This window comes from Neodiprion fabricii, chromosome 7 (genome assembly GCF_021155785.1).
Source record: "Neodiprion fabricii isolate iyNeoFabr1 chromosome 7, iyNeoFabr1.1, whole genome shotgun sequence".
In the NCBI taxonomy this organism is placed as follows: Eukaryota; Metazoa; Arthropoda; class Insecta; order Hymenoptera; family Diprionidae; genus Neodiprion; species Neodiprion fabricii.
In genome coordinates, this window is record NC_060245.1 from 4,823,856 (window position 1) to 4,848,170 (window position 24,315).

A 24,315-nucleotide genomic window follows, 5' to 3' on the forward strand; every position below is an offset into this window, starting at 1 on the left:
AAAAATTAAGCGTGAAAGCACGAGAGGTAATTTTAAGAATTTGAAACAAAAAAAAAATCGCCGCTGTTCGTAACCATAAAAAGTTTTCGTTTTCAGCGAAGGTAATCGAATAATAAAAGTTTCCATCTCTTTCTCGAGAGCTAGCTATTTCGTTTCTGGTAAATCTATTCAAATAAGAAAAAAATGACCGTCCGTGGCGTGGGAGACTTGCGCAATTGAAATTCGAACGCGGTAAGATTGGCAACACTGACTGCTCGTTCAGGCACGTGCGCGATTCGCGGGTTATTTAAATCAACGGAATCCTCAAAACAAACTCACTTTTATGTACGACACGTGACGCTTGACGATTACGATCACGATTACGAGTTCATAGTGTAATATTCATTACTATTTTCATACACATTACAAATGTTTCGGAAATTCATCGAAGATTTTTTTTTTTTATTAGATATTGATGTATCCGGGGACTCGAGATCGCATAATTTAATCTAATCGAAAGCAAACGTTGCGTTGAAAACGTAACAAAAAATGATCGTAACAAAGATATTATACATATTGTATATTGTAACTCGCTTTTAACTGTGGCAGAAATTCTTTTCCCGAATTCACTCTAGATTCGAAAAATTTTAATCTCGATCAGAAAACATCGTAGATTACATTTTATCGTCGGTTTATTGAATTTCTTTTGCACTTGATCGCACGAATTGATGAATTGGAATAACGAATGCGGTGTTTTTTTTTTTTTTTTTATTATTGCTACTGATAATAATACGACCTGTTTATCAGCAGGTGTTTCGTAAATTAACCGATATCTATACGTATATACGTATACGATATCTATACTTGAATTTTAATCGTATACTCAGAATTATGTAATCCATTACGATTCACGCTGTCGTACATATATTTCCAGTATATTATCACAATGTTTTTGCAAATTAATTACCATCACACATTTCTCGATAAACCATTTGAATTTATTTCTTTCACTTATGTACAGAATGATAGACATATTTGAAAAACGAACACTGCATCAAATAATAGTAGAAAAATTCGTCATAAATTTCATTCAACATTATTATTTTATACGATGTACATTTACAAGGGTATATAAACAATTACAGGGTATAGCCTTTCGATTTTTTTCCGCTAGATACACGATATATAAGATACGGATTTATTATCTTGTGTCAGATTAAAAATACATCTCTAATTGTCTTTTATATGTTACAAGAATCACATTTTTCAGTGCAGTCGCTGATTACGAAACGCTTATAGAAACAGCTATTGCACTTATATTATAATACTTATACATAATATTTCTTTATTCTAATATAAATTTAAAATAAATACATTTTCCGTCGTGTGATTATACATATAGATATATATATATTTATCTATCGAAATGCTCGTAATTTATAACTACACAAGAAATATACTAACTATAAGAATTTTTTATACGGGGTATTCCACCTCAAATCAAACGGTCGGTTTTTCAGATTTTTCCGACACATAGTTTCTTCACGACAACTCATCAAATAAATTTATTTCAACAATGTTTAAATTTTTCGCGTCTACGAAGCTTAAAACCTGGACGACATGTGAATAAAGTTTCGTCGCAAAAAAATTTTAGGTTCTCACGTGAACTTCTCGAGAGTATTTTTTTCCGATTTTTCATACCCTGTTTCAGTGTAGTTTTGTTATAAAATGCGCGAAAATTATTCGTAACTGAAAACAACCCGAATAGAATGAGCTACAATTTATACACAGCGTGCCTTCTTCAACGCGAAAGGTCGTCTGAAAATTTCACAGTGGACGGTGCTGTGGTTCGGAAAATATGTCAACAAATATTCACACGGTCGCGAGAATCCGGTTCAAATTTCGCGGCGCGGCAAGCTCATCGCTTACCCTGCGCGTAGCGCTGCTGCGCACTCGAAGCGATCTTCAATTGTTACGCGTCTTGTTTATAATCTCGATTGTCGACTTTTTCTCGAGGAGTATACTTCGGTCTATCATTTATCACGATTCCTGAGATGGTATGTGAGTTTTGTACCGCCGGAAAATAGTTTTCAAGCATATTCATCCAAGGAAAGAATTCAACGACGCGTTGCGTATCGTAGTACAACGATTGTAGAACTTTCACCGTTCGTACCGCCACATTATCGTACATATGGATGAGAAATTTCACAGTTCCATGTGAAGGATTACTCGTAACTTTTGAAATAATTTTCCACCCACTACGGAACTTGTAGACAATATTTGGTATTGAAAAAGACATGCTGTGTAAAAATTTCAGCCAATTCGATTCGGGCACTATTTTTTTTTACAGAAGATCTTCGAAGATTTTTCATCAAAACTTTACTTTAACGGGGTATGAAAAATCGCAAAAAATTATTCTTAGAAATTTTATACAAAGATGCGAAATTTTTGTATAGGTAGTTTTACCATATGTCATCCGAATTTCAAGCTATGGTGACTTGAAAAAATGAGAAATCGTCAATAGTTGTGCTAAGAAAATGCTTGGTCAGGAAAATCTGAAGCTTTCAATACGAACTTCAAGCGAGTGAATGGGCGAAAAAATCCGAAGTGGTTAGGGAAAAAATCTCGTTCTTTACGTTCGATTTGACGTGGAATCCCCAATTATACATATTATTTATGTATAGATAATAAGTCATTATGTCCATATTTCAATTTAACAATATTGCATGAAATTGATATGAAAAAGAACGTACGTAAAATTCATGTACTGTTATTAACAAACGTTGGCATTTTTCTTTTTACATCTTATTATTTTTATCCATTGTTTCTAATTATCACGAAGCAAATTTAAAAAAAAAATCGCGTGAATGTTTTTCTTGAAATTTTCATAATTCTTCTTCACACTTAAATTGAAATCTTTTCACGGCTTTCATTTTTAATTTTCAATGAGACGAATGTGTTATTTTATCAACCGATCAGCTGTTGAGACAAATCTAAGAAGAAATCTCTCATTAGCCAATGATTAATTGATTCACAATGCAAGAAAATTGAATTCAAAATAAGAAAGAAATTTAAAACTTTGACTTTAGCTGCTAACTCTGCTACTTTCGAAATTCTTAGTCGCTTGACTGGATTGGAAAGTAGGAATGGATTTTCGTCGTCGGGAATCGACGAAACATATGATCAATTTCGATTTTTCAAAAACACTCCAAAGCGATGATATCATTCCATACGTACAATGGGCACAATTTAAATTTTCATAATATTATACACGCAATGATTCTAATCCTAAAAGAACATTTTTAAAAGGCACGGCTGTGGTTAGCTTATGATACAAGTCTCGAGTGAGAATTTCCCGAGGTTGATTCTTTCAGTCCATTATCATTATTTTCACATTCAGGATCGTTTTTTTACTCTTACTTTCTTTCTTCGCACCATTGTCTCAACTCTGAAATAAGCCAACAATATGAAATATTGATCCTATTCTTTCAGATGAGACGAAATAAGTTTTAACAATAAAATTTAGAGTCACTACTAAAATTGGGATCGATTTTATTCATTTATTTTTCCCGATTAACTTATTCAATTTCGAATAGTTTTGGCTTATCAAAAATATTAATAATTGATACGGTGTTTTCTGCACCAGGTATAAAAAAGTTATTTACATTTACCAATTTATCAATGCAGTATCATACCATAAAAATAATGTCTTCGATGATTCGAATTTTTGGACTATTGGAAATTCAGCGTTTTTTTAAGCTCGTAAACAAAATTTTCATTAGATTATTACTGTCCGATAAGAAGGTCTAAAAATAATCTGAGTTCATTTGAAAATTGAGATAATGACGGACTGATAACTGAAATAAAAAACCGTTGAACGTTAACCGGGCTGGCATGGAATGCCCCATACATTGTAAAATTTTCGATACAAGCGTTACTTTGAAAAATTTACACCTTATGAATTGATACTTTCAATATCTTTTAGTGTGTGCTCTTAAATATTCGATTTTCCGAAATTGGAAACGAAAATGGGCTAATGGCCATATCGACGAAAAGTGACTATCAAATTTCACGTAAACTAGAAATTCTGCTTATCGACGGAGTATGGGGAATTTTTTAAAAATAATTTCTTCGTAATTCATTAATCCGAGTCCATTTCCGACATGCGAGGACGAAATTCGAAGTAGAATTTTCCGCTGTACACGATGGTCAAATCATTTTTCATCCATCGATAGCGGTTTTTGAGAAAAAACCCAAAAAACGTCAAATTTTCTCGTATTCTCGAAACGCCGGCTTATGCGGCTCAAAAATGACTCGATGAAAATAATTTTTAATTCGGACAAATTTTGACTGGACTAAAACTAGTGGCGTACAAAAGTATCGATCACATTTCATCTTTTTAATTTTTGACAAATTAAATTTTGTTTACGTCAGTGCGCAAAATTTTTTTTCATTCGTATCTACCGCCTCTCGATATCGAATATAAATAATATAAGCTCAGAATCAAATCGTATACTTAAAGCTATCACTCTTTAGGATTTATAGAATTTAAAGCGTCGGAGCTTTGATTTTTTTTTTTTTTTTTTTCTTACACGTAAACGTCACCGTGATCGTCGATCGGCCAATCAAACCGTCCAATCGTTCTTCTTCTGCGGCGTTTGCGTTAACCGAGTCGTTCCGGTTTGAATGCCTTTACTTTTCAGCACAAGATCGTTCTTCTGATAGTAATTAACGAGGGCGTCGATCGTTTCGAAAACAACTTCTCCATCCTTCCGTTCTCCGAGTGCGTATCTGTGAAAAATTCGTCATAAATTTCAAAGGGGGGCTTTTATCGCCGAAAAATCTATTTTCGGTTTCTCGCATTTTTGATGGCCCTAAAAAAATTTGTTCGCGATCGAAGATCTTTGAATTTTACGTGTCTGCATACGGGCAATTCGATATCACAAACAGTTTAAACTTTAAATACATTCTTCTTCATTTTTGATTTTTCAAACTTGTGCGCAAAATTTCTCCTACGGTATCTGACAGGATCATTTGAAATTTTTACACGTTGTTTTTTTTTTTGAAGTATTTTTCGCACATCGTCATAGAATTTTTCTTCACTTCCCACCTGGGAGTGTGACTTTCTAAATTTCATGTTGAAAAACGGCTCGTTTTTAGTAATGATTCTAAAAAATTATGTATTTTCTTTCGAAATGAAGCTATTGAAACAATCTTATGACGATTTGTCGGTATTTGCAAATAGATTGTGTCAAAAAAATCCGTATACCATACCACAAATATCAAGTGAGAAACCTTGCGAGCAATGAATTTTCACCTTTGAACACTCTGTTAAAATTGCACTCTGTGCATCACCCTGGTACATTTAATTGAGGATATAATGAGACAAATTCACTCCGAAAAATGTAAGAATTGCATACTCAAATCCTCTGAAAAAATTTCAACTCTTCTTACTGCGTAAGAAACAAAAATTAACTTAACTTCCTGTAAATGCTCCCTTAAACTTCAGTCACTAATTGCATGAAATTAAAAATTAAATGATGTCATCGTCAGATAAAATTTTCTCTTCAGATATAATAAAAAAAAAAAAAAAAAAAATACGAGTACAATAAGTAAATAAATTCTGAATCGTCGACGTTTTCAAATTATTTCTCTTTCTTCCTTGCTTTGTTTCTTATGAAAAAATATACTCACTGCCCGTCGAATCTTTTTCGTATCGCAATATTGTAGGGTCTGCCTATCGCCCAGAGCACAAGAGTGAAAGGTTGCTCGGCATTCGTGCTGGATGGCCTTACGAGAAAGCATCCTTCGAGCGTTGAATTTGTAGCAGCGGAAAATTCCCCCGCAGCTGCGAATGCTCGTGAAATTGTCCCGATCCGCGGTCCTTTAAAAAACAAACACGCGTTATTTTTTACGTAAATTACGGACGATTCAGAGTAAAAAAAAAAAAACAATTCTCCCTTGTCTTTTTTTTTGTTTTTTTTTCTCGTTCGTATATTTTTTTTTTTTTTTTTTGGTTGAAAAACAACTTTGAATACTAATTTCTTCTTGTAACGAAACGCATTTTTTTTTTTTTTTTTGCTTTATACGGCTAGTGAAACGTGTCAAATTATTTGAGCGAATGAAAAAAATTTCATTCCATCTCCTTAAATTCACGATTCATGAAACGAGGGGCTTATTTCTTATCACCTCCTCTGACAAGGGCTTCGGCTTGTTCTCTTCTGACGTTGTGGAACCACGGCCTTTCCGTGAACGGTTGAGTGCTGCTACTTCCGGGTACTTCTGCCGATCTATCAAGCCTGTTCCGGTTCGGCGGAGAGGGCAAAGGCCTGTTCGACAATTCGGAATTTGACGAATGATGGCTGTTCAGCTGTGGATAAGTCGACGAATTTCCTGGCGGTAATCGTTCTGGAAATAAAAAGCAAATCCACCCGTCAGTCAAACTAACGTTTAATATTCTATCCACTTCGACGAGAGAAATTTTTATTTCCGGTTACCGCTCGGTCCTTGACTATTTTCATTTTTTACCAAATTTTATGTTTACATACATTTTGTTATAAAGATATATTTAATAAATATATCTTACTCTAATTGGGCTTTTTCAATCATTCATTTTCCCATCGAGTCAATATAAAGTTACCTTACAAAAATGCAATGTTAAATAATAAACATGTTATCATGGAGAATCCATAACTGATGCACTTGACTATTTAAAAATGTAATTGTTCCGAAATCTATCCTCTTTATAACAAAATAATGAGAAAAGATGTTATTTTAATTGTTTGTTATTTGAATTTAGTCTAAAAACACACTGAGTAAAGAGTTTGATTGTTTTTAACAAAAACGTATATTTGGATATGGTGAAATAAATGTTTTCTCGTTGTTATTATTATTATTATTATTATTATTATCATCATCATCATCATCAAATTTTATTTGAGCCAAACAAACTTGTTAATAGTTGATAAATTGTATTTGATTGAACTAAAATTTTAGTGATACTAAACAAAACCTTTATTTCGCAATATCCAAACGATATACAGGTTTGCGTAACAGTAAATGAATTCTTTTCTTGTTGTAGTAGCGATGAAAATCTGCTGAATTGAATTCAAAAAAATACAGTCGACGCGTGTATTTTACATTACCAAAAAAAACAAAAAACTATGATATTTTGAGCAAAATTTACACCGATATTCTCTCCGTTCGGTAAATCGTTGAATTTTAAATTCGAATACAAACTTGCTAATTTTTCGCGAGCTTCAGTGAGCGCAGCGTTTGTCAGACATTCCGAGAGGCTTGCTTGCCGTCTCGCATCCGTGTTCAGAGAAACGGTTCTCTTGAGATCGCCGATCGACGCAGCCATCGATAAAAAAAAATCTCGCCTTCGAGCCGTTTTTCGCAATTTTGTCGAAAAAAAAGATAGAAAAAAAAAAAATTAAATAAATAAACAACAGCTTATATTCTCGGGATAAATCGCACTGCAAACGAATGTTGATCATTTCTAATTAATTCCATACTGCGTAATCGCACATCGGATATCAATAAAATATATCGACTCGTGAGGTGAAAAACAAAAAATGTTAAAATTGTAAGCAATAGCCTAGATGAGAATTTTAAACTTCAAAGTGTTTTCAAAGATGAGAAAAATTCATCAGCTTATTTATTAGCTTGTTTTTTTTTTTTTTTTTTTTGTCTGGACAACCGTTTTCCACAATTTCACCTTGACAATTGATTTTTTTTTATTTTTATATTTCCAATGCTCAGTCCAATACCGCTATTTGTTGATCGGAATTCATATCCGTGTAATCTTAGAAAATTGAATATTGGACAGCAAAAGATTGAACGAAAAATAAAAAAATAAAAAATTGTGTCCCGGTGAAGTTTTGGGAAAAAATAGTTGAGTAATGAAAATGAGTCGCAATGTCGGTGGAATGAGATCGATCGAAACCGATGAATTTTTCTTAATTTTAAGACAGTTTTAAATAAAAAAAAAAAAAAAAAAAATCACATCCAAGCAATTATGCTTGTAATTTTAAGTTTTATTTTTCGGTATGTTTAAAGGACATTTTCTCAGCTCACCAGTAGACAAATCTCGTTATCGTTATCAACATGCGATTATTGAGTATGAAATTGATTGAAAAAACTACCGATCAAAGTGTACAAACTACCTCGAGAGAAAAATAAAAAAAATAAAAAAAAAAGAAAACTTAAAAAATTTATTTTTCCCGAACGCGTCCGGCTATCGATAAAAATTAAGATGCGACGATGAAACCGATCGCAGAAAGTAAAAACGATTCCAGTGTCAATCCGGCGAGCTCGAGACCGCGAACAAAACTGAGATGATATTTTGAAGCTCGTTTTAGAAACAAGCCTGCGGCTCTGACAACGCGTTGGTCTCTCTCTCTCTCTCTCTCTCTCTCTCTCTCTCTCTCTCTGTCAATTTCACTTCTCAGCGTGGGGTTGAAAAACTCACGATGAGCGGTTAAGAATATACTTGAAAACATCCCCGGATTTTATTCTCAGACCTTGTTTCAAACATTTCAGTAAAATTTCAGTAACCGGTCCAGAGACGCGGAGCAAGTCGGTCGAGGTCCTGCAGTAATTTGAAAGAGATACGGAAAAGCTGAGGCAGGATGATGAATTATCTGATGGGAAAACTGGATTGCAATGACAGGCAAGCATTACGCGCATGCATTAATTTTCAAATTAATTTAACCTAGTTTTTCACTCGTAACTTTCGGATTTTCATTCTTCGTCTCACTTTTGTGGCACAAAAGTGTTCCCCGAGGTGTTAAATACTGCGAAACAATTGTTCTGCGTGGGTTTTTTTATTTTGATTTTTCAAAATCTTTACAACGAGTTATTCTAATTCGATCGTAACAAATTTTGTAAATTTTAATCGACTTTTGAAGAAAATTCTGCTCCAGGTCGGAGAATTTTCAAGTTTTTGAATCGTAAATTAATCTAGGGTAGTGAAAAATATCAGAAAACTGCGGCATTGATCGGTTGAAAAAAAAAAAAATAAAAATTGAAAAGAAAACTTGCCCCTTTGTGACAAGCGTTTCTAACCTAAAGCGGTGAGATTTTTTTTTCATTTATACGTTTTTCTATCGATCGATTCCAGTTTTTTCATGCTTTTCACTGGCCGTAGATTAATATTTCGTCCAAAAACGTTATCAACACTCCGCCTGGAAGAGAATTTCATTTCAACGGATCATTTAATTATTAAATGATATTTAAGGCGTAAATTAGAAAAGCTCGTTTGTCCGATTTTGAAATTGTTTGTTGTTGCTTGAGCACACAAAACATTTTCCAAACATTTAAACCACAGGAAAGAGTTTTTCAAAAAAAAACAAAAAAACCGGCAGTGCCAGAACTTTTGGGTTACTTTTTTACTTCAATTTAAACTTAAACGATCTTTCTTCATTTACCCAACTTTCGAATGCAAGCTTAACGTTAACAAAAAATGTTTAATAACGGTTACTATAAACTCCTTTTAATTGTCTTCGTTTTTCAAATTCTGTTAACGATAAATATCATTTTTTTACCGCAGTGAAAAATTAACAATAGTTTCTTAACTGTGCGAGAAAAAAAAATCTGATATTTATATATCAAGAAATTTTACAATAACTCTATAAAAAATGATTTAAATAAATCCTGAAAAAATGTTTATACCATTTTTTCGGTCGCTCTGCTGGTTTCCGGACAATATTTTTTACAGTGACCGAAATCTAGACGCGACCTAATTCTATCCTTGATTAAACGCGGAATGCTTTTTGTACTGATTGGAGCCTCACTTCAACCCTTCTCCACTGATTTATTCAATCTTCAAAAAAGCTGGGTATTCATTTATCACAGTTTTATTGGCAAGTGGATACGCAGAACGTTCGACGCCGCACGCAAGTTATATTTCATGAGATTAATCAATGCGTGCAAAGTCACGCGAGAATTTTATTTCGCTTTCTTTTTCGTATCGTGTGATAATCTATTTTCTGCTAATTCTCTGTTTTTCTCTCGGTTTTGTGAGGTTAATCCTGTTCAACCCGTCGTTATTTTCGCACGTAACATTTAAATCAGACTTTTCCGCTTTACGTGCAGTTTTCGTGTTTAGAATTAGAATTCAAATTATCAGCTAACAAATTTCGTAAGAAAATCTTTTTCTTCTCAATAAATATAAACAGTTGAAACGAACGGATAAATTCGATTATACGTCACAATTTTTACTACAAAAAATTATAAAAACTTGAAAATCATAGCCTCGTAGAAACATTTACATTAAGAGAAATTTTTTGTTCCGGTTACCGATCGGTCCTTAATTGTTTTCATTTTTTTACCGCTATCGACGAAATATAGTTCTAGGTAGAAAATGAAAATTAGTTTTCTACCTGTTTCTCATTACGATCACTGTTGCTGTATTTTCTTGCAAACGTTGCGAAAATTTAATGCTCGCTTTTTTAACTAAAAAAGTAGAGTAAATCTCAGAAGTTTTCTGCAAGAAACGAAGCTGAAGCAAGCTATTCTACTTTTTAAAACGAGTCTCTCTGACGCAGTGATAAGCGATATAATCCGTATCCGGTACGACTGGCCGCAATTTTATATATATCCAACTTCTTTGACGTATGCAAAAAGCAGCGATGCCTTGTTATCCGATCTAGCGTAACGAGAGCACAATTAATGCCCGCAACAAAACGAAAAAAAAAAAAAAAAAAACAACGCGTATATATTCTGTTCTAAATGAACCGAAACATTTCGTTCAATTTATCTCCAAGCAAAGGATAAACGGTGTAAAAAAAATGTACGTATGATATATAATATCAGATTTTCATCGTTCACGGTTAGAAAATAAAAAATTTCCAAGAGCAGGTCGACGACTAATATTTTTGGATTGATTTAACCATTTTTTAATTTATTAATAACAGCGAGTGAAAGAAAAAAAGTAAATTAAATGTTCATACGACAATTTAAATGTTGAAACTACGATAATTTCTGTCATATTTACTTACAATAGAAATTTGAAAAGTAACTCAAACATAAAGTGGAAGTGCTGGGAGATTATTTTTAGTACAATTTTTCTAACAGTGTTCAGGTGAGATTGTAGGGATAATTATTTATTATTAACGAATGTTGAATTTTTAAAGTAGACTATTTTTGTCCAAATTATCGAATTTTTTATCACCAGTCATAAAACAGATCAGTAAAAGAAAAAGAATCTCTTTTTGTTGCTGTGATTAATTCCGTGAATTTTGATGTTTGAGAATGAAGAATTTGTGTCTAAATATTTTTTTCATTATACAAATTATTTATTATTTCGAAACTATTCACCGACTATTTGATTAAAAAAATATGAATCATTAAAATCTTTCACCCCTACTTCACAGTTTATTATTAATTATGACTTCAGATTTGTGATCATCGACCCCAAAAACCCCCGAATAAGAAAGTTCAGGCAAAAAATGTTTAATTGAAAAACGTGTGACTGAAAGGGTTAAAAATCGGTTTCCCTATTTGTGCAAAAAGGATTTCGAAAATGCGTAATCATGTTCAATTAAACACACAGAAATTTTACAATCGCGTGGTAAAATCTAAAAAAAATTTCTTTCCATTCGTGACGTACGAAGCGAGTACCTGGTGGTTTTGGGGGTTCCGAGGTTTCCGGGGTTTCCAAAAGCTCGGGTGTTTCTGTCATCTGAGCATGACAGCACCTGAGAAGCCCGCGTTTTATGCGGACGATCATATCGGCGACTTCGTCGGCCAAACGACTTCCAAGACCTCCCAATAACTGTCTACCAACCCTTAAATAAAAGCAGGAGCACATTCCACCATAACTCGATGGAGTTGATGACTCGAATTCATATCACCATCATCCGATCTTCTTCTCTCTCTCTCTCTTTCTCGCTTGTCCGCTATTTTTCCGCTATCAATTTATCCAACTACGTCAATAAAATACACTGAAAAACCGCACAACACCGGAAGTAGTCGACTGATAAAACCGATCCGAAGTCATTATTTCAATTTTCACTTTTCCGCGTTTCGCACGTTTTATTTAACAACAATCCGGGCACAACTGTCAAGACGGGACGAATTTACACTCCATTTTTTACTTACTTATTTTTTTTCATACATTTGAAAATTAATAACCATCAAATTTAACAAGGACCGACTATTGTTATCGACAATCGTACCGCGATTACAAATCCACGAATGAACCGATCGACGTGTTACTTTTGCTGTTTCACGAGAATAGAGAAACCTAGCGACAACGTCCTTCGTTCGCTAATTATAATTACTCGCCGTTTCCGCGTATTTTCGAGCTGTATCAAATTTACTCGATAAATATTACTATTGTTGTCGTTATTATAACAACAACTTATTGTTGTTATTATCCTGGTGAAATATCGAAGGCTACGACGATGTCCGTCGAATGGAATTGTCGGGAGCGAACTGACGCAGCCGAGAATAATTACAGATGACACGAAATTATTATACTTTTTAGTTCAAGTGTAAATGTGGCCGAGGCACAACATTTGTACGACATGTGCGCTTCTCCTATTACACGACAACTTTTTCTCACACAGCTTTTGCATGAAACTTTTCTTCCACTCTTCTTACTTTTTCACGTCCAATCGCCCTGCACTTGGAACCCAAACGAGTAAGGACGACGCGACGTAGACTTTTTACTGCGGTATTTTTAGTTTTTTTTTTTTATTTTTTTTTTGTCTTCTCGTTCGGGAATTACATCCTCCTTGCGTAAGAAGGAACTTGAAGCTCCCGGAATAATCATCAATGTGACTTAAGCCTGATGCATATCGACCGGTTCATTGGCATCCTTTCGATTGTTGTTAATGTTCAAAAAAAAAAACGACTATTTCATTTTTTTTTTTTTGTTTTTTCGAAACACTACCTGAAACACTTTCGGAGGGGTGAAAAAAGATGCCGGTCGAAAGCGGAGCTCTTAATATTAATATTTAGAAGTCGCTCATCGCGGATTTCTATTTTCCATTGATCAGAATTTTTATCATATCTGTTGTCACGGGGTTGAAAAATGCTGCTGTAAGAATAAACCGTGAAAAACACTTTCACCTCCATGTATAATCGTTCGTTGTATTCAATTGGTTTAAGAAATCTCAAAAATTGATAATCGTCACGTGATATTTTCAGTTGAAATACGTAACAATATAAAAATTACTGCGTTATCTCTGAACCGTTGTATAGTTACAACTTGCAATCCGCAGTGGCTACGATTTTTTATTTTTTTTTCCACTAACCTTCCAATTTTCCGCCATAGTTGAAATGTCTTATTCTTATTATTTTTTTTTTTCTATTTTTTGTTTTGATACGAACAATATTTAAACCGTTATTAGAACGATATCGATTTTGCTGCAACCTTCTGGTGATTATAATTATAAAAAAAAAAAAAATGAAAAAAAATAGTAAGAAATGTTTTTCGGTGTACGATTTAGATTTTAAAAATATCGAGATAAGAGTAAAAAGTATGAAAAAAATGACAAACGTTTTAAACTGTTGGTCTCCAATTGTGTTGGTGGTACGCGACGAGGAAGGGATGGTGGTATCGTTGAAATCGGTTGCTCATATCCATCGTCGTCGTCTTCGTCATTCTGTAAATCGAATGAAATATGATGATTTATACGCGAATCGATGACGGTTGACAACGTGCCTTGTCTTGTCACGTACGCATCTTTGTTGCAAACGTGAAAACCGCAAAAAAACAGTCACGTGGGTGATTGACATGAATTGACATTGGTTCGTTAAGACAGGAGTTGATAACTTTTTTTCCTCAAGTTACAAGTAAATTTTATATCTTGTAATGTACTCTCGTTAATTATTAATGGATTGGTGATTACCAATTTCAGTTTTTACTCATATATTTGAAACTTCGGTAATCCCAGTTGCGATCAAAGTCATTCTATCTTAAACCACATTGAAAACAAACTTATCTGCGGTTTTCCGGAGTGTTTACGAACATTGTTGAATACGGTCATAGTTTGCATGTTTCTCTGTTCGAAAAGTAACGGAAGTAAATGGAGGAATCGATTTTTCTCATTTTTTAATGTTCGTTTCGGTCGAAGTCGAATCGACAAGTCAAAGATCTATATTTTATCGTTCCAATTTTGTGCCGATATTTTTTGTAAAATATAGCGTGAAAAAAAACGATTATTTTTAGTAAGAGAAAATTCATTATAATTTTAGAAAGATTTTAGTTCGGAGATTTTTGCGATCATCGATAAAACGGTTTTTTTAAATAATCAGGTTTACGATCCATCGATCAATCGGCACTATGAACAAACGATGTTCTAACAATCTGTATTGATCGCTAACGATTTCGAACGATCAATTTCTTGACCGACCGGTGTTAAGTAAAATCGTCCATCATCTTGTAATGAGAATTGATTTAATACCTACTGGATCAATAAGCCGATTTTTTGCATATCGTAAATTGTTGATTTGCTGGATCGGTTTCTTAGGCAGCAAATGGACCGGCGGCTGTAAATAACAAAAGAACTGTGTCACTTCATGACAAATTTGATGCTACATTTATGACTATGTTACCGATAAAAATTCAAAATTATCAAAGTTTTAACTGTCACAGCTAACACTGAAAAAGATTTATTTTAATCCGAATACCACATTTTTTTACGGAGAATGAACAAAACTCAGATTGCTCAACTATTTGGTAAAATTTTTTCAAAATACTCAAAATTTAATGAATTTTTCAAAAGTTGTCAAATTTCCGGTCAAAATATTCATAAATCTGAAATAATCTAGTGTTTGTTTGAGAAATTACAAAAAAAAAAGGGTCCAAATTTAATGAACTTATAACAAAACTCGAAAATCGTCTGGTTTTTGGTCAATATTTTCAAAATTCAGAATTTATTAAAAATACAAGAAGGTGTCAAGTATTTTGATCGTAATTTAAAAAAATCAAAAATTGTGCATGTTTTACTTGAGAATATTCAAATAAAAAGGCCTAAATTTTTTTTTTTTTTTTTGAATTATTTTAAGATTTTCAAAAATCAGAAGTGATCGAGTTTTTGTTTGAAATTGTCGAAAAAAAAAAAAAAAAATGGTCCAAATTTACACGGCGTATCAAAAATAAAAGACGGTCAGGTTTTTTGATGAAAATTTTCAAAAATCACAACAAGTGGAATTTTTTCTCACAGATGTTCAAAAAAAAAAAAAAGTCCCGAACATACTGAATTTTTCAAAAATCATAAACGATCGAGTTTATGTTAAAAATATTCAAAATTTACCGCATTCATCGAAAGTGAATAACGGTCGAGTCTTTGGTAAAAATCTTGAAAAATCGGAAACGGTGAAATTTTACTTGAAAATTTTCGTAGAATGGTGAGGAAAAAAAAAAAACAAAAACCAATGTGAATATTTTTCCGAGTTTGTACAACGCGACGATAAAGATGATAAAATTTTCCTCGGCGCGTGACATAAAAGTCAGTAAAAAACCGACTCACTCCTTCCGGTACGTGTTTATCCGGTGTTTCGTAATTCTCATCATTATCGCTGCCGATCCTCGCTTCATGGTAAATGCTTTCAAGGGAACCTTCGCCGATGCTTTCGTTTACCAGCGAGTGCGTGCTGCCATTTTTGAGCTGTCCAAAATTTCCACGGAGAAGCCGTTCGTCGATCGGTTCGTAGATTCCGTCGTCGCTGTCATCGGCAGATTTCGATGAAAGAAGCGGCGATGGGCAGATTCTCGGGTTTTCCGGTGGCTTAGGCAAGAGGATCGCCGATTTTGCGACGGTTTTATCGGGCGGTGGGGGAACCGGCGGTTTCTGCATCGGTTTACGCGCATGCGCGCACGCACGGTCACGTGACAACATCTCCCGCGCTTCTTTTACGCTCGGAAGGGCCTCCGAACCGAGCGGCGATTGTTTCGGCGTTGTTTTTTTCGCAAAATTGTTGACGCCGGTAGGAACGGGCAACTTTTTATGCTGTTGGGAAACAACCGCGGGACGTTCATTTCCCGGGAATTTAGAACACGAATCAAATCTCGCAACGGACGGCTCCGGTACCTTTGGTTTAAGCGACCCAAACTCCGCGTTCCGACCGTTTGGAATTTGGAACTTCGGTTTTGGACCGATCTTTGGCTTCTGATTGAAATTCTGTTGCGCCAGTGAGATTTTCATCTGTTCGACTATGTTCAGACCGGTTTTTTTAACCTCAAAATTCACCACGTCTGACTTGTTCGTGTACATGTTTTCCTCGGGCTCGATTTCCTCTATAGATTCAGGGGAAACACCCTCACTTATGGTTTTAGACTCGGTCCACGACTCGTCGTTTGAGTATATTTTCAACTCGGACTCCGGCTCTTTTTCGTTTGATGAATCCGACTCGTCGACCCTTGATATCAGTGAGTGCGGACCTTCGTCCTCAAAATCCGAACCCCAGAATTCATTTTCGCTCGAGTAATCCTCCTCGTACGCCGGTGAAAATTCTTCGTCCGAAAATCGCTGATCGGTCAGATAATCCGATGGATTCCTCAACAGATTCTCAACGAATTCGCACAAATCCCTGGAAAATGAAAGAGAACAAGTATTTTTTTTTTTTCTCTCTTTGTATTTATTTGTTACGTTAAAAAAAATGTACATATATATATATACATCAGTCATTATAACGCATGATTTTGTTTCATGACCAAACAATAAATTATCCATTTTTATCGGCATGGACTATACGATACAGTATATTGTTTACGATATGTGTAATATATTCGTATTGTGTAAAATTACCGCATCAAAGAAATTTTAAAGTTTTAAAGTTATCACATTACTTTGTATATTTAACGGAAACCAGTAAAGCCGAGTATTCGGTTACCCGCATGCTTCACGACTGTGTATAAATACCTTTTGACTCTGGATAGTTATAGCTACAGGTGGGCAAGTAACGGACTGATCAAATTACCGTCCGCACTCACGATCAGTACTCAAGTAGCGTAATTTGCGCGTGGTTAGCAAAAGAAAACGAAGAGGGTCAGGATGCTTTCGGCGTTCGTTTGAAACCGCGTAAATTTCTCCCGGCTTGTACGTATAAATGTAAGAAAAAAGTTTCGAAAAACGTAAAATCATTGATTTTCGCGCGTATTTTTTGAAAACAAAAAGTAAGAATTTATTTTTGTCGAAAGCAATTTTCATTTGACAAATTATCCAGATGTTATTATTTGGAAAAATTAGTAACGATCGAAAGTCGTGAAACTTCAAATCCTTCGATCGAAATAATATCATCGTTAAAAAAGAAAAATATCATTCTTCGTTGGAAATACCGTTGTAACCGTTATCTGTAAATCGGGATTCGGCAACGCGAGTCAATTTTTCACATTATCATTCTTCGTGTGTAAATATCGATGATTATCACTCACCTGTGCACGGATGGTTCCAATCTGTTCGTCCACGAGTTACTTTTACCCGTCAAGTGCTAGAAAATTATTTAAAGTGATTAAACAATGTTTCTAGAGAAAAAATAAAAGAAAACGCTTCGTTTCCGATGGTTCTTAATAATTTTTTTAAACTTATTTATTGTAAGGTTACCGATTTCGAATACGGGATAAAATTTGAAAGTTTCTCAAAATTCAAAGTGACGTGTTAATTCGCGTGCGAAATCAGCGATTAAAAATAAAATCCTTGAGCAGAAAATTCGGCGAAGAAAGGAGTAATTTTACACTTTCAATCTGACATTTTAAATCCACCGTTAGAAAATTTTTGGATTTTGATTTCGAGTTTAAAACCAATGACATAAAACCGTCCTGAACAGATGTTTTTACAGATGTTTATACAACAGCATTTTGCATTCGGTGAAAAGTAAAATTGTTTGTTTAAAATTTTAACACAGAGCTCTTCGCTGTTGTTTAATTTTTACAAATCGAGTTAGGTTTCTTACCGACTTGGTGAATATCACTTACACGTACCGTTTAATTGGAAACAAAATGCTCGGTTGAATCACACTTGGAATTGTATTGAGTCATTCTGGTAAAAGTGAAATTTTTAGATTTGAGAACCGGCAGCTACAGTAATATTTATGAAATTCTCAAGTATTGCGAATGACGCTGTAAAATGAATCAACTATGAATTTATGTAATTCGCGTTAATGACGAAAATTTTATCCTGGCAACGAAATTTCAGGGTCAATGTACACCCGATCAAACATTAGTTTCACATAACTGAAAAGTTTTGTTGATTTTATAGTGCGTAGAAAACAAAATGTTTTACCAACGCCTAAGAAAAGGTTTGGCATCACAATACCATAGATTCTGTTGCGATTGCGAAATCAGATCCGCGCAGCGAAATCGTTTTGTAAAGATTGAAAAATGATTGTTTTATTGTTGTACCTGAAAAAATTATCGTTTGATTGTAATTTACGCTGCACGAATTAAGCGCCGCATCAAACAAGGACGAAGAAATATGCGATTGCGAATCGACTGGCTGATTCAATTGTATCGGACCACGAATGATTTAGTTCTGCCGATTATACTTGACCGATGCCTGGAACTCCTCCTAATAACTGCTAATCTTACTTCTCTCGCGTGAAAGGATTTTCAACGCGTCACAGAAAGTATTTTTCCACCTCAACAAAATATTTTTTAGACCTACGATGTAACGTATTGTTCGATGGCGTTAATCGATTAATAGCTCTCGTGATTTCGTAAATTTGACTAATCTTTATCCATCGAATAGATTTAGCGAACTGTACGAAGCGATTTAGTTGAATCTACCAAAGCGCATTCAATATTTTCTCAATACCATGGAAAAAGTATTGTTTCATTAAATAGACTAAATTATTCACCGAAATTTTTTTTTTTGCGATTTTGCAACAAATGTTTCATTAATTTTGGCTTTCGCAACAAAATATTGCGCTCCCACGAGAAAATTTTCTTTTTTGATTTTTTCTTCAACAAGCAAAACGTTTTCTCCGAGTGCAATCTCTCGATTTCTAGGCTGCGTTTGCATGTAATTTTGACACGTCTCGTTTCTTTTACATCTCGAAATGCTCGCGATGCTTAATGACTCTGACAACGGTTGTCAGTTGGCAATGCTGATGTATTATCTAAACCGCAATACGTATCTTACAACAAAAATATCTCCTCGAGCCGCAGAGCAACGATTTGTACAAGAACATGTGTACATGAAATGTCGTCGTAACGCTTGGTATATTGAAAAAAAAAAAACGTACGTGTATATATATATATGCACGTAATCTTTCTATCATCCTTTGCATGAATAATAATGTTAATGAATCATCCGATCACGTTCAGTTACTCACATACGTTTCAATTGTTCCATTTTAATCTACAGTTCCAGATATTTGACTAACAAGATTGAGAGGACGCGTAAAGAATATTTATTCGAGAATAAATTTAACGGTTATACATTAGTAAATATGTGATTATATTCACATTAAAACTCGCACTTATCGTCTGTATCTTTTAAATTATACAGAATAGTTTCGGACGCGTTTTTACAAATATTTCTCGACTTCGAACTCGGTTAAACATTGCGTTATACAATTTAAAAAGATTTTTCACGACCTCCACTTTCCCCGTCAAATATTTTACAATTAAAACTGATCGTTCAGCAGGTGTCACGCATGTCAATTTTATATTGTCGCATGGCAGCGATGATAAAAAAGAAAAGAAAAAAAAAAAAAACAGATATCATTGCGGTTAAGGATCCGTGGCTTTTTTTTTCCTTTGCTAGAAGCGCGTCGATATAAATAAGCTTTGATATTCGCGAGATCATCTTCAAGCCTTTGATAATTGATTTGATAATTTGCATCCTCTGAGTAATTTATACCGTGTACACATCATTTTTTTTTCTCGAGAGAGAGAGAGAGAGAGAGAGAGACTTCTCCGACTCGACTAATTATGAGTGCTTGGAAAATCTTCAATGCAGGCAACTTGAGTCGTTTTATAAATCGAAAAGTTTACATCGAGGCGGAGAAATCAATGGTAACATATTTTTGCGGTGCAACTTGTACGGAAGTGTCGCCGGTAAAACCGATGATAAACATATGATTCATTTGAAACTTTGATTACATCGGCTTTCGGGGTCACCGACAACTATTCTGAACTCGTAATTCGATAATTCAAAATGACCGATCCAATATGGCGAACAAACAAATACTGCAGGAAGAAAATTTTTTTGGTTTGTATCAAGTTTGTGTAAAAATTGGTATTTGGTTTTTCATGGTCGAATAGCCGAAGTTACTGTTACAAATGAAATTTTTCTCAGTGTGGAACCGAAAATCTTATCAGTCGTTAACGAAAAAATAGTTTAATAAATAAAAATGTGGGACGTTGAGGGTCCCGGCGTGAATTAAAGGGTTGAAGGAAACTTTGAGGATTGTTTTGAACGCTCGCTTTTACCTTTGCCAAGTTGAAATATTTAAAAATGGGAATATGTTCGAGTGCATATTGAGGTTAATCACCGTTCCAATAACCCACAATTTACGAATCCCGCAGTTTCGTACGAATTAGAGACTTGGGAGATTCAACCCAAGAGATTCGTTATAATCGGATATCCGACTGTTTGTAAAGTAAAATTTAAGGTGAGGCGTGAAAATTGGTGAAATTGTCAACCGAGACGCATTTTAAAGAGCGCCACGTCAACGCACTTTGAAATAAATTCATCGCTTTCGGTGTCTTTCACTTTTCAAGAATCGGGAAACTTCCTTATTATCAAAGGTAATTAAACAAATCGGCCGGTAATGAACATTCGAAGGTTTCTCAGAATTTTCCTTTCAATGTTGAAACAAGTATATGATCGATGTTTCTTGGCTCGCGACACTTTTTGTTTTTTCCCCTACGTCACTCACAGGTAGAATGAAAGTTTTCCTGTGTTGTTGTACGAAGTGGAAAACGACATCAAACTTCGATTTATTTTCAGTAAAATTCACCTCAATTATATACAAACACTCATCGGTTATTTGCACTCGAATTTTATCTTGCGATGACAATTCGATCAGGGTAAATTTAATTTATAAACGATACATTTTTATCGCGTAGAGAGAAAAAAAAAAAAACTAGTTTCGCTGCTCGCGAGCAATTGAAATCGCTGAAAATAATTCTCGATTTATTTATAAAAGTGTATAAACGTTGCGATAGAACCAAAAACAAAAAACCACTTTCAAAACGGTTCGAAAAAAAATTCTTTTATTCCATATCTAAGATAAACCCTGATTTATTATAAAACCATGACAAACGATACGATTGTAGAATTTTTAAAATTGATCTACCTAACTTTTTATACGGTTATAAACTTTTTTCCCGGACTGTACGCGTGAGACATCCTCAACGTCTCCGTTCGTGGCTCTAATTAGATATCTTGTGGTATGAGAAACATAGTTTGAAAGGAATGAAACTAGCTTTCCGTTGTGGAAAAAAAGAAAAAATAGATTTTTCCTAGAAAACTTTACTCGGAAGTTCCTATAAATTAACGAAATGAATTTCTACTTGTCGTTAATATAAACAAGTCCTTGTCTATTTTTATTTTCTTGTCCATAAACGGAAAACGTAACTTTGGGTAAAAAATGTAAATATGTTTTATCGCGGAAAATCTTGTACGTTGTTACCATTATTTTTCATCGTGGTCAATGGTATTAAATTCTGTTTAAACTATTGCGATAATTTTTTGTTAAATGTTTTATTAGTAACAACTATAATTACACAAAATAGTTACATTTGTACGATATTTTCTTTTAACTAAATATAAACTCGAATCATGGTGACACGTGGCGAAGACAAATATTTTTCAAGATAAAAAACCCACATTATATTATTTCGTTATTCCACAAACAATCCTTACCGACGCGTATATTCAAGGAAATTACTCTTTTATACGTGTATACGTGAGAGGAAAATTGTGATCGAGCCTCATTTTTTTTTTTTTGTTCCGGAAGTATTATACATTTCCGTGCTTCTGTGAAATCCTATAATAAACCTTTCGCTGATAAATTTAATAATAATTTCCACGTATACACGGAGAAAAATATCATTTGTCACAGTAACGGCTGTAAAACTAATTTTCATTTTCTACCTAGAACTATATTTTGTCGACTGTGGTAAAAAATGAAAATATTTAAGAAACGAGCGGTAGCAGGAACTGAAAATTTCTCTCCGCGTAGCGCGTGTTTCGCGAAAAATTTTCATTGCCGCGTATTTCCAACCGCACCTGTGTACATTCCGCGCGTATGTTTAGCGAAAATAAACGCGAACGCATCAAATATTTCACCCGGTGGCAAAAGTCTGATAAAACGTAGACATATGGCCGGTAATCGGTGCGAAAAATAAGAAATCATTCGCCAATTTATCACTCACCAATAACTTTTCCCCATCGATCCTTGCGCTCACTATATCCTCACAGCAGTGGTCCAACTGGTTCTGTAAAATGTATTACACAGTGTTTTGTGTAGGGAATTTATTGTCATAAGCCAGAGAGATATCAGCTTCGCAGGATGCTGTCACGTCAGATATTATCGTTTTCTACCGCGGGAGAAATAATATTCAATATCTTTCTCGAGAATGAATCAGACTCACACATCACAGCGTATTCGCTGACGCGTATAACGCATACAAAATTGAAAGTAGCGTGAAAGAGAGAAAGAGAGAGAAAAGAAAAAAAAAACACAATTTAAACGTTAATATACAATTGGAAAGCATTTGAAATTGCCGGGCGATATTCAAATAATTCGAATTTCGAACCGTTAACTCACGGAGGATTCAAAATACAAATCGGATGGAATGCCGGCTGACATTTAGATCCGTCGCGTATGGTAAAGAAAAAAATTGACACTGTTTCAACCGTCCGTTTATACCGTGTGTATATATATATATATGTGACTGTCTGGAAGTTTAACGCACGGAACCACGTGTGTCTCGTTTTCTCGATCACTGATCTATCCTGACACCAGTGTTGCACGTAGATATGCGAACACTGGTCATTAGAGGCGAGCGTCTGCTGCAGAGGGCAATGCGCTAATTGAAATAATCCGCGAGTACAGCCGGAGTCATGTTTGCGTTGAAAATATTCACTCACCTTTAACAACACAGCGACAACATCTTCCGTGTTAAATTTATAAATTTTTTCCACCAATCTTTCCCTCACCGCATTATCAGACATTTCTTTCGTTACGCGAGTTTGTGAGGCGATGCGGCGAAGAATGGTGTTAAAAAGAATCGTAATAACGATAATGATTAAAAAACTTACACACCTACGTACGCGTGTAAATAAATGTAGAAAATAAAAAACTTCCACTTGTCAGTTCCCGGCCCGCACTTGTCACTTTTTATCGACGGAATGCCGCAGTTTTTTCTCTGATTCACACTCGCTCCCCGACTGTTGTGAGCTGATGCCATGTTACGGAACCTCTCGAACGATTCGTCAAAGACATTCGTTCGTTCCGTTGGAACCGCGTCTGTACCTGCGGCAGTTAATTCCGTAGGAACTCGATTTTCAATGGTCGCTACACGAGCTTCCCACTTTAATCACCGACTATCTTTCACTCTCGATGCTCAACTGGCAAAGCTTTCAAATTGACAGGTTGCACGAACGACTTTTACTCACGCTTGTGGCGTTTCGTCATTTTATGCACCGTTTACTGCACAAATTTTTTTTCATACTGTTTCTTAGAGATTTTAATCACTGCAACTAAGGAAAATACTCGAAAAAAATCCATCACGACAGGTTTTTGCTTGAACTCGTGTTTGTAGTTTCATTCGGAGTGAAATTTCCGTTTGAACTCGAAATTTGGTATACTGTTCTTGATTATAAAAATCCTACGCAAAAGTGATTTCTTATTTTTATTTTCATGCGTGTCAGGGTGAGATTCATGAATAAATACAAACAGGGAAACAGAAAATGAAATGCGGAAACGTGTTCGGAGAAGGAGCAAAGAGAAGAAGAAAAGGTTTCATTAGGCAAAAAGAATGAACACGGAATGTTAAATATATTTCATAAAAAATATAGTTCAGTTCATTGTGATGAAATATTCGTTTTTTCATTATTTTTATGCTTTCTTTTTATGCAAACATCTTGTATTTTGCGAAAATACCGTACGTGATGGAGAAAAATGAAACTTATTCTTGGATTCAGCACGCTCGAAAACAGAATATTCACCAAAAACATCCTATGCAGCTGAGATAAAATATTTCTTTGCAGACCTGTGTTGTAGATTCAAAAATGAAAAATCTCCCCTAGCCTCAAAGACCTTTGTCTGATAGATCCTGAAGAATGTCTTAAGATTGGCTCCGAACATGAGAAATTATAGTAAAATATGTATACATTTTGAAAATTTGGTTTACCTGTTAATCGAATT

At 34.6% G+C, this 24,315-nt stretch overlaps 1 protein-coding gene across 2 annotated transcripts; it reads right to left on the reverse strand.

Annotated features, from left to right (window-relative positions):
- Nucleotides 1-3,392: 3,392 nt before the first annotated feature.
- On the reverse strand, nt 3,393-23,356 carry LOC124186963 (B-cell linker protein-like). Of its 2 annotated transcripts, XM_046579147.1 has the most exons (10): nt 23,037-23,356; nt 22,319-22,381; nt 17,369-17,424; nt 15,465-16,524; nt 14,401-14,481; nt 13,490-13,595; nt 6,169-6,387; nt 5,674-5,863; nt 4,572-4,770; nt 3,393-3,427 (listed from the first exon to the last, which is right to left on the reverse strand). In XM_046579147.1, exons 1-9 carry the CDS (start codon nt 23,118-23,120, stop codon nt 4,605-4,607), a joined length of 2,025 nt encoding a protein of 674 aa, XP_046435103.1. In that variant the 5' UTR covers nt 23,121-23,356; the 3' UTR covers nt 3,393-3,427; nt 4,572-4,604. The 2 variants fall into 2 exon arrangements, with proteins under 2 accessions (XP_046435103.1, XP_046435102.1); XM_046579146.1 differs by having other exon boundaries at nt 3,393-4,770.
- Nucleotides 23,357-24,315: the final 959 nt, after the last annotated feature.

Excerpts from the sequence above, each read along its gene's own strand:
- LOC124186963 (XM_046579147.1), bottom strand. The coding sequence starts at position 23,120 with ATGTCTGATAATGCGGTGAGGGAAAGATTGGTGGAAAAAATTTATAAA. Across the intron at positions 14,482-15,464 it reads ATAAACACGTACCGGAAGGA|CCGCCGGTCCATTTGCTGCC; the intron begins GTGAGTCGGTTT and ends TGTTATTTACAG. Across the intron at positions 4,771-5,673 it reads CGAAAAAGATTCGACGGGCA|ATACGCACTCGGAGAACGGA; the intron begins GTGAGTATATTT and ends AATTTTTCACAG.